Source organism: Microtus ochrogaster, chromosome 8, assembly GCF_000317375.1.
Source record: "Microtus ochrogaster isolate Prairie Vole_2 chromosome 8, MicOch1.0, whole genome shotgun sequence".
NCBI lineage: Eukaryota > Metazoa > Chordata > Mammalia > Rodentia > Cricetidae > Microtus > Microtus ochrogaster.
This window is the reverse complement of record NC_022015.1, coordinates 15,473,659-15,488,318: the sequence shown is the minus strand read 5'-3', so window position 1 is coordinate 15,488,318 and position 14,660 is coordinate 15,473,659. Positions and strand designations below refer to the sequence as shown.

At 45.6% G+C, this 14,660-nt stretch overlaps 1 protein-coding gene across 1 annotated transcript; it reads right to left on the bottom strand.

Moving 5' to 3' along the window:
- Positions 1-1,997: 1,997 nt before the first annotated feature.
- On the bottom strand, positions 1,998-13,968 carry Zp2 (zona pellucida glycoprotein 2). Its single transcript, XM_013347722.1, has 18 exons — positions 13,919-13,968; positions 13,731-13,822; positions 12,697-12,780; positions 12,052-12,146; positions 10,307-10,462; positions 9,517-9,567; positions 8,909-9,070; positions 7,719-7,815; positions 7,436-7,620; positions 6,598-6,724; positions 5,495-5,682; positions 5,322-5,413; positions 5,101-5,225; positions 4,773-4,962; positions 3,525-3,660; positions 3,349-3,445; positions 2,948-3,025; positions 1,998-2,143 (listed from the first exon to the last, which is right to left on the bottom strand). Exons 1-18 carry the CDS (start codon positions 13,966-13,968, stop codon positions 1,998-2,000), a joined length of 2,151 nt encoding a protein of 716 aa, XP_013203176.1.
- Positions 13,969-14,660: the final 692 nt, after the last annotated feature.

The following is a 14,660-nucleotide window of genomic DNA, read 5'->3' as shown; positions in this document are numbered from 1 at the left end:
GTATTCTTTTAAACACTGCTTGGCCCATTAACTCTAGCCCTTACAGGCTAATTCTCATATCCCGATCAACCCATCTCTAATAATCTGTGTAGCATCAGTCTTACCGGGAAAGATTCAGCATGTCTGACCTGGCAGCTTGCTTCATGGCGTCTGCCCCAGAGAGGGGAAACATAGCGTCTGTCTGAGGTGTCTTACCTCACTTCCTCTTCCTCCCAGCATTCTGTTGTTTTACACCACCCACCTATGTTCTAAGCTATCAGGGCCAAGCAGTTTATTTTTAACCAATGACCTTCCTCCATCAGGTCCTTTTCTTGATTGATGTGTGAGGGCCCAGTCCTCTACAGACTGTGCCACCCCTGGATTGATGGTCCTGGGTTTTGTAAGAAAGCCCACTGAGCAAGCCATGGGAAGCAACCTAGTAAGCAGTGTCCTCCACGGTCTCTGCTTGAGTTCTTGTCCTGGCTCTCCTCAATGATGGACTGTGATTAGGAAATGTAAGTCAAGTCCACACCCTCCACAAATAACTTTCTATTTGAACCTCACCCCTATATGGAGATTACGTCTTTTATTTAAAAAAAACCCACATTTTCTAGTCAAAGGATATAAATGAATTTTTATATTAGATGTGTAGAAAGTGAGATTAGGTGAAGATTTGTCATGTGGACAACTTCTTCCAAGCAGTCTAGGGAAAACGAGGGTGCCTCCGAGAAGTGAGCCCCATGAGTAAGAAACTGAGCACAACTAGAGCCGGTCAGTTAGGCTCAGGTCTACTGTAGAGCCTGGACACCAGGGACATTTTGATTCACTCAAGATGGACCTCGTAGCACTCCTCTTTCTTCTCACGGGGAAGAAACTTTAAACCGGGGCTACAGAGACGCGACTCGATCACTTTAAAGTCTCAGAAGTCTTACTTCAGGGTTGTCTCAGAGTTGAGTTAGGAAATACTCTCTGTGAAGAATATATTTCATGAAAGGAATACTTTTGGTCAACGATTAAGGATGGTATATTTTGACTGAATATCTTCCAAAGACACTGGTGTTAAACTTGGCCTCCAGTGTGGTGGCACCGAGAGGTGCTGTAGACATTTATGGGGTCCTTAGGCCATGGAGGATGTACTCAAGGGTCTATGAGGTGTGTCTTCCTGGCTCCAAACGTGAATCACTTGCTGGCACAGACACCATCGCCCTATACCAAAGGGCCAGATGTGATCGCTTGCCAGTACATACTCCAACCATCTCTCTGCACATGGGACCCTCAAGTCTTGGACTTGAGCATCCACAGTGAGGTGGAAACAATCCCCAAAGCCTCTTGATAAACCCCACATTTGCTATTATTGTAATAAAATTAGATACAAGTGGTTTCTTGCCTCCCCCCAAACCCAATCCTGTGTCTTGGAGTGAGGGGCTCAAACACAAAGGCCTCATGTATTTATATTTCTTCAGGTGGGCTGCAGCTAAGCCCCCATTGAACATAAATGACCTATGTCAGGGATAGGGCTAAGGAGTCACAAAATCCCAAATAGGAAACAAGCTGCAAATTTACCTCTTCCTGTCAGAGTCAGTAGATGCCTACACAGGAATCTGTGAACAGGTCTCAGAACTACTCTGAAGAGTAATGCCTGAAGGAAGCTATTCCTAAATAGATTCTAGTTTTGAAACATAAGGCAAAGGCCTGGAAAGATGGAGAGATGGCTCAGTCAGGTTAAGCGCTTGCCTTGCAAGCATGAGTACCTGAGCTTGATCTCCACAGTTTGCTTTTAAAGGCCCGTTGCAGTGGCACACACTGCATAACTGGTACTAGGAGTATGACAGGCAGGTTCCTGTGGCCCACTGGACAGCTAGTCTAGTCTACTTGGTGAGTTCCAGGCCTCTGAGATCACTTCTCTCCCTCCTCCCAGGAGAAAAGTGTGGACTGTGCCTGAGGACTGACGCAAGCGTGTCCGCGTATACACAAACACATAAGACAGGAGTTTTACTGCAGCCTCTTTATTTGCATGCTCAGTGATCCAACCTTGCAGTTCTTTCTTTATTCAGGTAACAGATGAAGCCTACAATCACTACTGAACCCACTAATGCAGCCACCGCAGCTACTATTTTAGCAGCCATATCCTTGGTAATCTCGCTCCTTTTGGGGACCGTAGCATCTACAAAGAAAGCAAGCATTCAAGTCCTATGATTATGCTGAGGCCTTCTACAGAAGTTAAGCCTTGAGCGCTTGCTCTCGGGAATTTGCAGTAGGCCATAGCCTCACCTTCGCCCTCCTCTGCTACATACCTTCCCTGCTCCATTATTATCATTTACCCTCCCCCGTCTCCAGTTAGATGGACTGATGTCTGGAGATAGCCTCAACCTCTCAGCCTAACTAATGCAATGTCCGGATGGTTAGCTATCCCTGGATAGGTGAGGTCACAGGGAAATATGGTTAGAGATTTAAGATAGCTTAACTTTACATTCTAGGCCTAGAGTTGAGGCCCTCTAGGGTGAGGCTAGGGATGATTATAGGAGCATAATCTCCTATGATTTCAGTTTGGCAGAAGTTAAAGGGATACTTAAGCTTGCCAGCCTACCAATCTGCTAGCAATATGCACAAATTTCTTGGTATGGTAGGCAACGATCCTCTGAGATCTAGAGTGGCACTAAGAATCCATTATGACAGCCACAGAACAGGAGTAAAATTGCGAGTAATGGGTCATGCACAAAGACCACGGCTAAGAGCCAGTCCTTCATGGTTCTATCAGATGCTGAGACAGCAAAGCAAGTCTACCAGTAGGTACTGTACATGACCTTGCTGGTGATTTTCAGGAGAGCACACAAGTAGTTCAAGTTTCTGTGGGAAGGGAACTTATTCTACTTTGTTCTTATTCAGGTTATCATTAAGCATACTATTATTTTTGGCAGAAAAAGCTAAACGCTTGCATTAACTAGTACCCCAGACTTTAAATGCATACCTGTAAGTGAAGAATCACCTGGCAATAAGAGAATAGGTCCTGGAAGGCTAACTGTCATTGTGTCTTCTCTGATGGCCTCTGTGTGGGAGACAGATAATCAAGGTTTTGCTTTGATTTCGGGAGTAGCGTGCCAGAGGCATTAACGGAGTCCCTAGAAGAGGTCCATGGAGTATCCTGTGATGCGAATTCCACCTGCCTGTCATGGATAGATTCTCAAAGGATGGATGGACTGGGCTAAACAAGAATCTATGTGCCCTGGGCTCACCACTTTAGCAAAGGAAGACTTGGAGACGATGTTCCTTGGGACTAGGTGGAGAACAAGATATTATTATCCTAAAATTACTCAATTCTAAAAAATTGAGACTTGCTTTGACCAACAAGAACAGGGATTAAATTTTTACCTCGTTTGCTCCTCGAGGATGCAGGGCAAGTCACGGAGCACAGCGGGGAGTCAAGGGACCCTTGGTTGCAGATCAAGGCACTGCAGTGGAAGTAGATCTGGAAGAGAAGGAAGAGAGTCAGGCGGGTTCAGTGCGCTCACCGTCAACCTACCCCAGGTGACTTCGTGGTCACATACCAGGCTGGAGAGCCCCTGTGCCTCTGACACGAAGGCAAAGGTCTTCACGTCAAACCTCTGGTAGTGAGCAGGATGGAGCACAGAGGAGCCAGCTGGATGGAAGGTAGTGCGGTAGTTGTCCAGATCATATTCGCAGCTAGGACACAGGCACCAGGATGGGGGCATCAGTCACAGCAATCCACATGTGCATATTTGAACAAGGTGAGTCACATGTGACAACTATGCTACAGCTGTGTCTATATCCTACCAGTACCTGTTTTACTTACATCTTTCTGACTGGACCTCACCATCAATATTCGTGAAGTCCTATGTATAGCGCTATGTAATACAAATATGTATTTGTTTAGCACGTGAATTCATAACAGACTCAAGTTGTGACCATTCTCCTTAGTGTGTGTGCATGTGTTAAGATACCAGCTTACTTGTTGCACAGAAATGTGTTTCTATTTATGTCCTAGGTAGTAAGTGTTTACGATAGAACTAGAGAATTGTTGCCATTCTGTATTACATGCTAGAGGTAGTGACGGCATTAAGGAGGGAAAGCACAACGGTATGGAGAATTACAGAGGCATAAGGGAGAATCAAGGCTGGCCTCAGAGAAAGAATACTTGGGCAGATCTCCAAAGGTAAAGAAATGGATTGTGTGACTGAGTAAGGCTGTTATGTGCTCTTGAGGCAGGAGTTCAGCTGGAGTCTAGCTGGAGTCTAGCGTCTTGCAACACATTCCCACAGAGCCGAGGAAGCTAAAGTATAGCTCCTGGCAGGTAAGGGACCCAGGAGGGGACACTTCAGGCAGAGCTGAGAGGACAAACAGCTATAAGCACTGTCACATTAGGTTCTAATGTGGGAATTCTATCCCCAGCTCCATCTACTGCTGAGGTAACATTTAGTAAGCGTGGCTTCCCTCACGAAGGTGGCTCAAGTCCCTCAGGTGATGTGATGGGACACATGGCGGCCAGGCTTATGGCAGGTGGTCAGTAAATGGACACTCGACTTCTCCCTCATGGTAAAAATGCACCAGAGGGAGGGAGGCTTTTTGGAGAGGAGCCTATTCCTTAAGAGTTCAGGGGGCTAAAAGCAGCATGAGCCTCCTGATTAGAGCCAGGACTGAGGACTGTGAAACAAGGGTCATGTCAGGGAGTTCATGACCAAAGTCTCCTTCAGGTCCTAGGAGGATTAGTTCCGATCCAAACTGGTAAGTTTGGATGTTTCTGATCTGGGCAGCCCTGTGGTGCAGGAAATACATACCCATCTACGATAATATGCCATTGGGGGAGAGAGGTTGGGTCCACAGAAGATGTTGCCCAGCAGTCATCCAAGACCAGCTTGATGTTGGAATCATTCCTGTTCAAGACAGTCACTTCCATGTAGATTGGCTGGCGGAGGTATCTTACTAGAGGGTACTCACCCTTCCCATAAGGTTGCTGGTAGGATTTGTCTGCAATTAACAGAAACCTCTTCAGGACTGAGGTGCAGGCTGGCTGCAAGACACATTAGGCTGGCAGCACTGGATGGGGGATGATCCCCTAGAATGCACTAAGTATTTTATCTGTTAACTCGAGTTGCAACCCCTCACCTGGGTATGTTTGCAGGACCAGCATCAGTGGACCTGGCTTTACCGAGGCCACTGGAGAAAGGCGGCTTTTGATATTGGCATTTAGTAGCACACTGTCTCTGGCGTAATGACACCTCACTGTCATTCTGGAAAATTTAGGGTAGGGGGAAGATATGAATTATGCTAACAAAATCCCTGTAATGTAAACAAAACCTTAAAAATCTCCCAGTAGAATATCACACCTGAACTCACTGTCCCTGTATATGATGCTTGGTGGTAGATTTTTCCAGAGAGCGTGTATTTCATTCTCATAGATGACTCTATCACCTTCGAACTTAAGCATTAGACAAAGCTGGTCAGCAAAGCACTTGCTTCAAAAGTCAGTCCTAACTTCTTCCCATTGACTACTACTTACTTTCTGTCGTGTTCCGCATCCGTTCAGAGGTATACGGAAGCGTGCGAGCCCCAGTGCCTCAGCCTTGAAAATAGGCTGACAGGAGGAGTTCCCCACCAGGAGGGTCTCCAGGTTCAGAGCAGGTTTTGTTTGGTGGCTGTGGACCTCAAAGTTCATGAACCCGTCCTGTGTACACAGCTCATCTGTAACTGGACAGCAGGAGAGGTTTAGAGAAAATAAGCCCACTCTGTGACGTTCTGAAGTCCTAGACCAATCCAGCAGCTAAGCTTGAGTTCTCTTAAGTCTCTGAACAAACACTGATAAAACAGTTACAAGAGGAATATAAGTCACATGAGCAGTGTCAGCAACATACAGACCAGGAGACGTGGAAGAAGGGTCATAGAGGCGAGGAGGCCAATCTGATAAATGATTAAAGTGTCTTAAGGATTCAATGTGGGTTGGCTATAAAGTGCCAGGTTTCATCGTGTCCCTTTCTCGAGATTTGAGAAAAATTTCCAGGATTTTTTAAAACCAGGGAAGCCCATACAGGAGGCTATACAGCGATTAAGACAGTCCAGCAGAACCCTGAAACCTACAACTGCATGAACAACGAACACCTTGGTAAGGGACACTCGGCCTCGACTCACAAATCCCAGGCAGTTTAAGGAGAACTGAGAAGGTAGCTTTTGTTATTGGCCTGACCTGGTCTAGGTGAGGGAGTAAAGAGAAGCAGGGCTCACCTAGAGAAGGTGCCCACTTAGAATTCCTTTCTAGAGTCCATGGGAGTCTTAGGAAAGTTTTAACCTAGAAGTTTGAAGCCTTTGTCCCTGGACGGCAGTGGTGGGGCTCTCGTGTCTCATTCGGTATCGCCAGGTTACTTAAATTCACTGGTTCCACAGTGATCTCCCTGCATGAATGTTTGAGAACGGTAGCACATGTGGGTCCCCACCCCAGAACTTAGAGATTGTCGTTTCTGACACAGCTCATCTTCAGTCTTTGAGCCACAAGTGTGAATCAGAATCTTGATCCATTACATTTTCCCAGACACATTAAGAGGAGCAAAAAGAGTAAAATAAAAACAAAAAACCCAGATAGTTTTGATTTAGAAAAGAAACATTTTTTACCTATGTAGATGGGTGACTCACAGGGGCACTCAGGATCTATCACCGTGGTCACCATGTATGGTTGGAGGTGAAAGGTCAGCTTGAGTGCCAAGAAGTAGAATTGGTAACGTGGGCATTCGTCAGAGGACTGAAACGAGAGAATGTCAGCTAGCCGTCTCCGAAAGCAGGAGTCCCCAAACGTTTGCCCAACACTTCAGGCTGATCTAATTTCCTTCTAAGCCAAAACAAAAGAGCTTTCACTTTGTCAGGTCAGGGTACTTCTCTAGACAGAAGTTCATTGCTAAAACTCATGCACGCCCTAAAGCGCCCGGTCCTTCATACTCTTTGTACTATTAGTCACTAAAGCTTGAATTAACAAATTGCAAAGGATAGTGGAGTCTATCCTTGCCAAGCCCAGAAGGGCTCAAAGAACTCCAGATGTTACAGAGTGCTATGGCTACACACTCCCCGCCATTCAATCCCTGGCAACGGCATCCATCAAGACTAGCCTCATGACAACAGGAGACCCTTAAGCAAAAGGTTGAAACAAAGACCAAGTTGCCCTGTTGTATAACAGGCCATGGTGAGCGTTCATCATTAGATGTCTGGTAGGTAGTTTGTGCTTGCCAAATGAACTGAGTGAGAAAAATATAGAAAAGTATCCACGTGCAGAAGTTAAGGAGATGGTGCTGGAGACAACTTTCCTTAAAAATCTGTTCATGTAAAGAGATCAAGGGAGGCCTTGCACTATTTAAACCAATCATTCTAGCATGTAGGCGCTATGGACAAGCCACGAATTATCTCACACTACCCACAGAGTACTTCAGAAGGCTCTCGTGGCATTCAGGGAAAAACATACTTTTGCTTTCAGGAGAGTTTTTCGGAAATGCAGTCTCAAGCCATTTGTTACTTCTTTGTCGATCCCACTGGTGTGCCATTGCCTCTCGGGAATGCTCCTTTCGCCAAAGCCCACAGACTTTAGCTTCCCAGGGAACTCTGGTATGGCAAGAGTCATGTGTGTGACATTGCAAGTCACAGACAGATCTGCAGGCCATGATTGACAGAAAACCCATTATCAGCCTTGGTTTAAGTCCTAAGAACAATGTTTCCCACTGCTGAAGCTGTGGTCTCTCGGGCCTCACCTGATGCACAGAGAGCTTGTGAGGAGAAGGTAATCCTCTGCCCAGGCATTGAGAACATAAGATTCAGATTCACACTGTAGAGATGGCTGCTCCCTTGCTGGGGGTTGGGAAGCAGATACGATTTAAGATATTAGTTTGATTCTCTAACCAGTGAGAGCCAATGCACTCAAGCATCGGGCATCACTTTGGCACAAATGAGAAGTGAGTATTTTATTCAATCACTGCCAAGGTGCTCTGGTCCTAATTGTGTCTTCTATAATGCCTGCAAGACTAGTGCTGTCTGTGGGGATGACCTATAACTCACCCAGTTCTAGGGAGTCAGCAAGAACTGACCATAGTCTATGACGACCTTATAGAGCTGGTCAGAGTGCTCACAGAGCCCAGCCATCCCTGTTATGCTCAAGGTGAAACAAAACTCTTTTTATTAAAGTAGCCCACGTTTGAGCACTTGCCAAGACCTGTATCAAGCACAGCCATGCATGACTTAACAGTGGGGTAGATCCTAAGAGATGTACCGTCAGAAGTTGTCCTTGCACAATAGAGCATGGTCACATAAAACCTGCTTTTGCCATTATCCGTCATTATCCACCTAACATGTGATTGTATGTGTGAAACCTTTATTAAGTGGGCAGTCCAGGTTCATGTGGAACCACTATAAACATGGGCAAGGCATTGCACTATAATGTTACTGTAGCTACAAAACAGGCTAATTCAGCTCCACTCCAGTCTTATGGGACTGTCATACGGTCCATCGCTGGTCTACACATTATGCAAAACATAATATATCAATTCAATATCTCACAGATGGCCTGGAAGACAGGGCAAACAGTGTCACCCCAGCAGAACACCTTCACCCCTAAGACTCTATAAAAGGGGGGAAGAACACATACCAAGGCCGGTGTCCCTTCTCCCCCCCTTGCATTCCTATCATCCAATGCAGCACTTGATATTAGAACTTACAGGCTGTTTGTGACAGATTCTCACTACGTAGTCTAGTCTAGGCTATCCTCAAACTCACAAGTCTCCTGCATTAGCGTCCCATGTACTAGAACTACAAGTACAGGCCAGTCTGCCCACCTAGATACACCTCTTTAATTGGCAATATAGCCCATTTGAAGCCATGGCTAAGATCATACTTAAGGACATTGGTCATTTCTTTGATGGTGATATAAAAGGGTTTTCACACCTACCACATATTGAGCGACTCCAGTAGCATTGACTGGCACATCAAGGGTTAATTTCTCGCTGTCAATCAGAAGATTAAATCCTTGTCTCAAGGCATCATTCAGGGACAGAGTGTGGGTTTTTGTGCCATTGTCAAGCTTAATGGTCCATCCCATCTCAGGTGCATTCTTCAAAAGCCAAAAGACATGAAAATAATTCCAAGGGGTCCTCTGACCCACACGTGCTTGCCAACAGCACACCTGTTCACGACTGCACAAGTGCACACGTATAACACATGTATGTATACACACACACACCGTTGTTTAAAAGACTGGCACTTACAATGTTAGATTCTCGTGGTTATCAGATTAAAGTGAACACGAGCTTTAACATGAATTTAAATATTAATATAATTCATAAGTGAAGAATTATATTTTAGGAGTTGGAGAGGTGACGCAGTGAATATTTACTGCTCTTCCAGAGGACCCAAATTCAGTTCTCAGAATCATTATACAATTCACAACTGCCTTTAGCTCCAGTTACGAAGCTCTGACACCTCCTATCCGCTGCAGGCATCCCGACGCATATGGTCCACATGCGCACAGACACAAACCCATTCAGAAACAAACTGTACTCTTACCGCGTTATCATCAGCAAACTTAGAGAAAATATGTGGGAAGGTAAACTGAAAAGGAAAAAAGGAAAGATTAGGAGAAAGTTTCTAAAGTTCTGCTGCCTGCAGTTTTGCAGAAAACACCCAGATTAATTGACATAAGTTAATTAATGCCATTCTTCCAAGAAGCCCGACTGTTGCCACACAGCAGGAAGAGCACATGGCCAGATGTGTCTTTCAGTCCCGTCCTTGGATTTTACCCCTTTGGGTTTCAAAAGGCATCGGAGAAAGTAGACGAGATCCAATTACAAGCTGAAATACTAGACTCTAAAATATACAACCTTCTTTACATCCACAGAATCAAGTACAGCATTAAGTCATTGCTGCCACGATAAAGTAGGGCCTATTACTTAGTGGTCCATCGTCCACATGAGCCTATTGAGCATAAACACAAAAGCAGAAGGGCCGTTTTGTCTGTTTTCGTGTTTTAGTTTGGAGCCAGGACCTGGACTGTGTGATCAGTCAATCTTGTGACTGTCGGTGTGACTGCAGTTAGTCTTTTGTGTCGCTAGGCCTGCGGTGCTCTATACTGTGCGTACTCAGTCCTGAAGCTACCTTGTCAGGTCAATGCTGGTCTTCCACATTAGCCTTGGAAACAAAGCCTCAGAGTGGTTGAGAAAATGCTTCATGGTCACGCAGTAAATAAAGTGAAATTGAAACCCACCCAGTTATTAAGCCCAGCTACGCCCACACCGCCATTCTAGTCCCCCTGCTAAAGCCATAGGGGAGGCAGCCCTCCCACTTCACTTACGGATATAAAATCCTTCGTGCAGACTATGGCTTCTGAAAACTCGTAGATCTCTTTTGTAATAAGTGGACAGAAGAAATGATGCAGGCCCAGGCCGCCTTTATCTCTCAGGTCACTACTGTTGTCCCGCACTCTGATGCTCACCTGGTACCCACCAACCTGTGTACAAAGATAGTACGGATGAGGAGTTAGAGCCTCAGTGGGACAGGCAATTCTAGAAGTCTGAGTCTGACATTAGAACAGAACATATTTCAGTTAGGCAATCCAAGTTCCTGAAGGCACTTCATTTCTTTGCCAGAAGACTATATAGCTAGCTTGGTTGAGAGGAGAGTTCCAACGTTAGGGCTAAAGACTGCTTCTGTTATATTTCTATTATGTTTGTCTCATGCTATTCCCAGACATCTCTATAGGTTATTCAAACACCCCCACTCAGCAGCTAGGCGGACGCCCTTGTGCTGAGTAGGGTATCTTTGTTACCTCTGATCTCATGGAACTTAGACAAAGACAATTGGTATCCAACAATTTTCTGCTGAGAGTTAGAATAGTAACTCTTAAATTTTATGTCATTTTCACCTTAAAAACTGTTTCTAATTCAAAGGCCACCACATTCATTAAGTCTGTGAGACTAGGTTTGGCCATTCATAGCTTGTAGCTTTTAGCAGACACTGGGCCCAGGGAAATGCACTTCTAAGCTTCTTGAAGTTGGGAAGGCTTGTATCCATAGGAGGAAGGTATCAAGTTGAAAGGGATATGTGATTGGGGAGTCCTGGGAGAAACCAGAAGGAACAAGGAAGTAAGGGGCAGATATGATGACCACACACTGATTACACACGTCTGAAGCTTCAATAAAGAACGGGAAGTTTAAGTCAATGCAGATTTCCCCAAAGATATTACTTTTCGGGGCCATCACAGAGGGTCTCAGTGGGCTAGAAGCCTGCTCAGAAAGCAGAGTCTGAATATACACAAAGGCTGCCCTGTAGGGCCAGAGGAAATGGTCTAATTAAACATTCGATTCCCAGGACTCACTCCCACACCCACATCAGCTGAAATCCTTGAGCACACCCCAAACCCCTAGGCGATTCTTTGCACATGGACGCTTGAGAACTTCTGCCATGTGGCAGGTTTTTATTACACCTAATGACCCTAATTGGGCAATCCTGTTGCTTGGCAATAGAGAAACCCTTATTGCTTAGCAACTGTTTGCTTTTTAACACCTGTTCTTCAGTTAGGTTCTCCTCTGCTGGCGCCAGAAATAGCCTTCTATCTCACACAGGGTTCTAGTAAAATAGCTCCATGCCCAAGCATTTGCTCTAAGTAATGTGCCCTGCTTTCATCTCTATGGTATCATTAGTCTTTATACCCTCTGGAGGTGGCAGCATTTTTTCCAACTTTCTAATAAGGAAACAGAGGCTTAGCAAGGTTAGGTGGCTTACTTGAAGTCAAACCTGGGACTAATAGCTCAAGACCTGGGATTCTTCAATGCTTATATTTCAGAGCTTTCCCCCTCCCTTGGGCATTATAAGCTTATACCCATATTGATTCCAGTAATAGAACCTATCCCAGCTCCAGAATGTTCTTAGGCATGATCCAAAGTGTCCTCTGGCTATGTTAGCAGCCCATCAGAACAAGGCAGTTTGATTGAGGACTGCTGTTTTGTTTCAAAGTCTAAACCCTTAGCCATCAAGTTGAATACCAGTAAATGATTAGGTTCCTCCTCCCCAGAACACTCCTCCAAAGGAATTACTTACCAGTCCTGTGGTACAGGTTTCATAAGAGAGCTTCATGGTGAGGTTTTTTGAGTCCAAGGCATAAGTGCAGTTCAAAATCTCAGCACCGGAGGTATCTACAGAAGACAGATAACCAAGAAACACACTCCAGTGTCAGAGCCAATCGAAGGTTCTGAGCCAGGACTTAATCCGCATCTAAGGCGCTTTTATCACTTATGACAGAATTTGGCGAGGAGACTCAAACTCTGTGCTGGCTGTGACTTACAGCCAAAGTTTCCCAGTGGATCCCACAAAGTCATACAAGCCAGGAAAGACAGGTGTTCTCCCTCTGGGTGGCATTGGGCAAGTCAGGGACCCCAAAGCACCAAGTGTTGGGGTCTTGTGTACCCAAATAGAGGTGGTCCTGTTTTCTACAGATTGGAATTAAGATTAAATAGTACAGTGGCTGGAGAAATGGTTCGGAGGTTAAACGCCGTGGCTGTTCTTAGAGGACCCCAGTTCAATTCCCAGCACCCATATGGCAGCTCACGATGGTCTGTAACTCCAGTTCCAGGGGATGAGACACCCTCACAGAGACACACATGCAGCCAAAGCACCAGTGCACATTAAAAATTTAAAAAGGAATCATTAAAAAGTTTTTACAAAGATTAAATACATATTACATACCTACAACAGAAGGTTGCCATTTTTCCAAGTCAAGACTACTTAGAAACTCAACTCTCACTCCGTCTTCATCACAAGAGACAGTACCTGGAGAACAGAGGAGCTATTTGGAAGCCTTTTGAGGTAGGGGAGAGAGACACTGTTCCTACAGGTAAGATGGAAACCCATCTTCCTCAACAACATGAAAGACTGTTGCCGGTTGAGGAAGGGGAGGGCACTCATCCTCAGGGAGCTCCCAGATTCGGATTTCTGAATGCAACACAAGCTTTAAGGATGTTCCTAATTTAACACCCAGGGCTCCTAGGAGAACCCCAACTTAGTGTTAACATTGCCAAGGCCAGAACCTAATCAGGGGCTGCCTGCTGTGGGCCTGGAGCGGCTGGTGGTGGGGATCGTAGGTCCCTAGAGCAGATGCTTCCTCGCTGTCTTCCAAATTAAAGCTTTAAAAAGAAAATCCTGGGTAAGTCCCAGGGATATTTTTCCCCCAAGACCAAACTCTGTCCATGACTGCCTTTCTAAGGCTTCTGGCTCAGGGGAGAATCCCAAATTTTGTTTCAGAGAACAGGTCTGGCTGTGTGTACTGCGGATGTCTTAAGCTTAGGACGTAGATGAAGACTGTTGGTCTTCATCTATGAAAACACGAGGGCTCGGCATATGGCCTGAGCTAGGTACCAGGAAATGCAGAGCAGCAAGGGGGTGGGAAGTAGCACAGAAGCTGTTTTGTTCTCGTACATCTAGCTGACGTAGCAAGCTCGCAGATAAGCAGGAGAAATTTTTTTTTTTAATGACTTGACTAAAGTAAGAAGGGTGTGAAGCTAGGCATGGGGGCACAGCCTGAAAAACCAGCATTAGGGAAGTTGGGGCAGGTAGATTGAGGCATTGAACTGAGGCCAGACTAGGCTACACAGCAAGTCCCTATCAGGAGGGATGGGGAGAGAGGAAGAGGGGAGAAAACAGGGAGGAGAAAAGAGCAGAGAATTGTTCCATCTGCAGCCTGTTCCCTTCAGTAGGAGGGTTCCCTCACCCGAGAGACGTACCTGGGAAGGCAGGAGGGTTCTTCGACTGGGGAAGACTGAAGGAGTTTATGGAAGCCACAAGGACAAATAAGAGAGACAGCGACCTGCAGAGGCTAAGATAGGAGAGAGAAAAAGAAAGAGCTAAGAAAAAGCGAACTTAAACAGATAAAGCCGTTGCATTCCCTACCCTCATTCCCAGACCACCTCACCTCCTGCAGCATGGAGGACCTACAGGCCCTATCCTCTGCCTCCACACCATGTTGGAAGACACCACCAGAGCACCCAGACTGAGGCTGTGCAGGCAGCGCTGCAGGCAGCTCTGCGCTGTTATAGCAGAAGGCAGGCTATGACCCCACCCTCTCACCATTGGGGGCACCTGGATCTCCCAGCCCAGCTGAGAAGGAGGTATTGGGGGGAAAGTGCCATTTGCTCTTCCTTACACTTGCCTCCATGTTCTGCCAGCAGCTTTTGAGGGGCAGAAGGAAAACCAGGGTTCCCTGAAATTGGCCTCAGGTGAGTAAATTAGTGGCCCATCCCAGGATTTGGGGCCAGGGGAGTTCAGATCTTGAGCAAGGTGTTTACAGTTCCAATATAATGATATACCGGGTAGTTAAGGGATGGCACTCGTTTATACCACCAAAATTTGCTGTAGGTATAGCAATGGGAGAAAGAGAGAGAGTTAAGAAAGAATAAATTTAAGCAAATAAGGCCGTTACACCCCTACCCTTGCTCCCAGAATGCCTCATTTCTTGACTGTTGTGGAAGTCAGAGGTCACTCCGGTGATACTCATGATGTACTTTTAAGAAATAGATTTTTAAAAAATTATATGAACTTATGTCCATATATAAAAGTTTAAACTTAATTTTAAAAAAGACACAAGAGTGTAGAAGCCTGGAGTAATTCTTCTGTAATTCCAGTCCTCAGAAGCTGAGGCAGGAGGACCACAAGCT

Excerpts from the sequence above, each read along its gene's own strand:
- Zp2 (XM_013347722.1), bottom strand. The coding sequence starts at position 13,968 with ATGGTGTGGAGGCAGAGGATAGGGCCTGTAGGTCCTCCATGCTGCAGG. Across the intron at positions 5,683-6,597 it reads TGAGTCACCCATCTACATAG|TTACAGATGAGCTGTGTACA; the intron begins GTAAAAAATGTT and ends CCTGCTGTCCAG. Across the intron at positions 3,446-3,524 it reads CACAGGGGCTCTCCAGCCTG|ATCTACTTCCACTGCAGTGC; the intron begins GTATGTGACCAC and ends CTTCTCTTCCAG.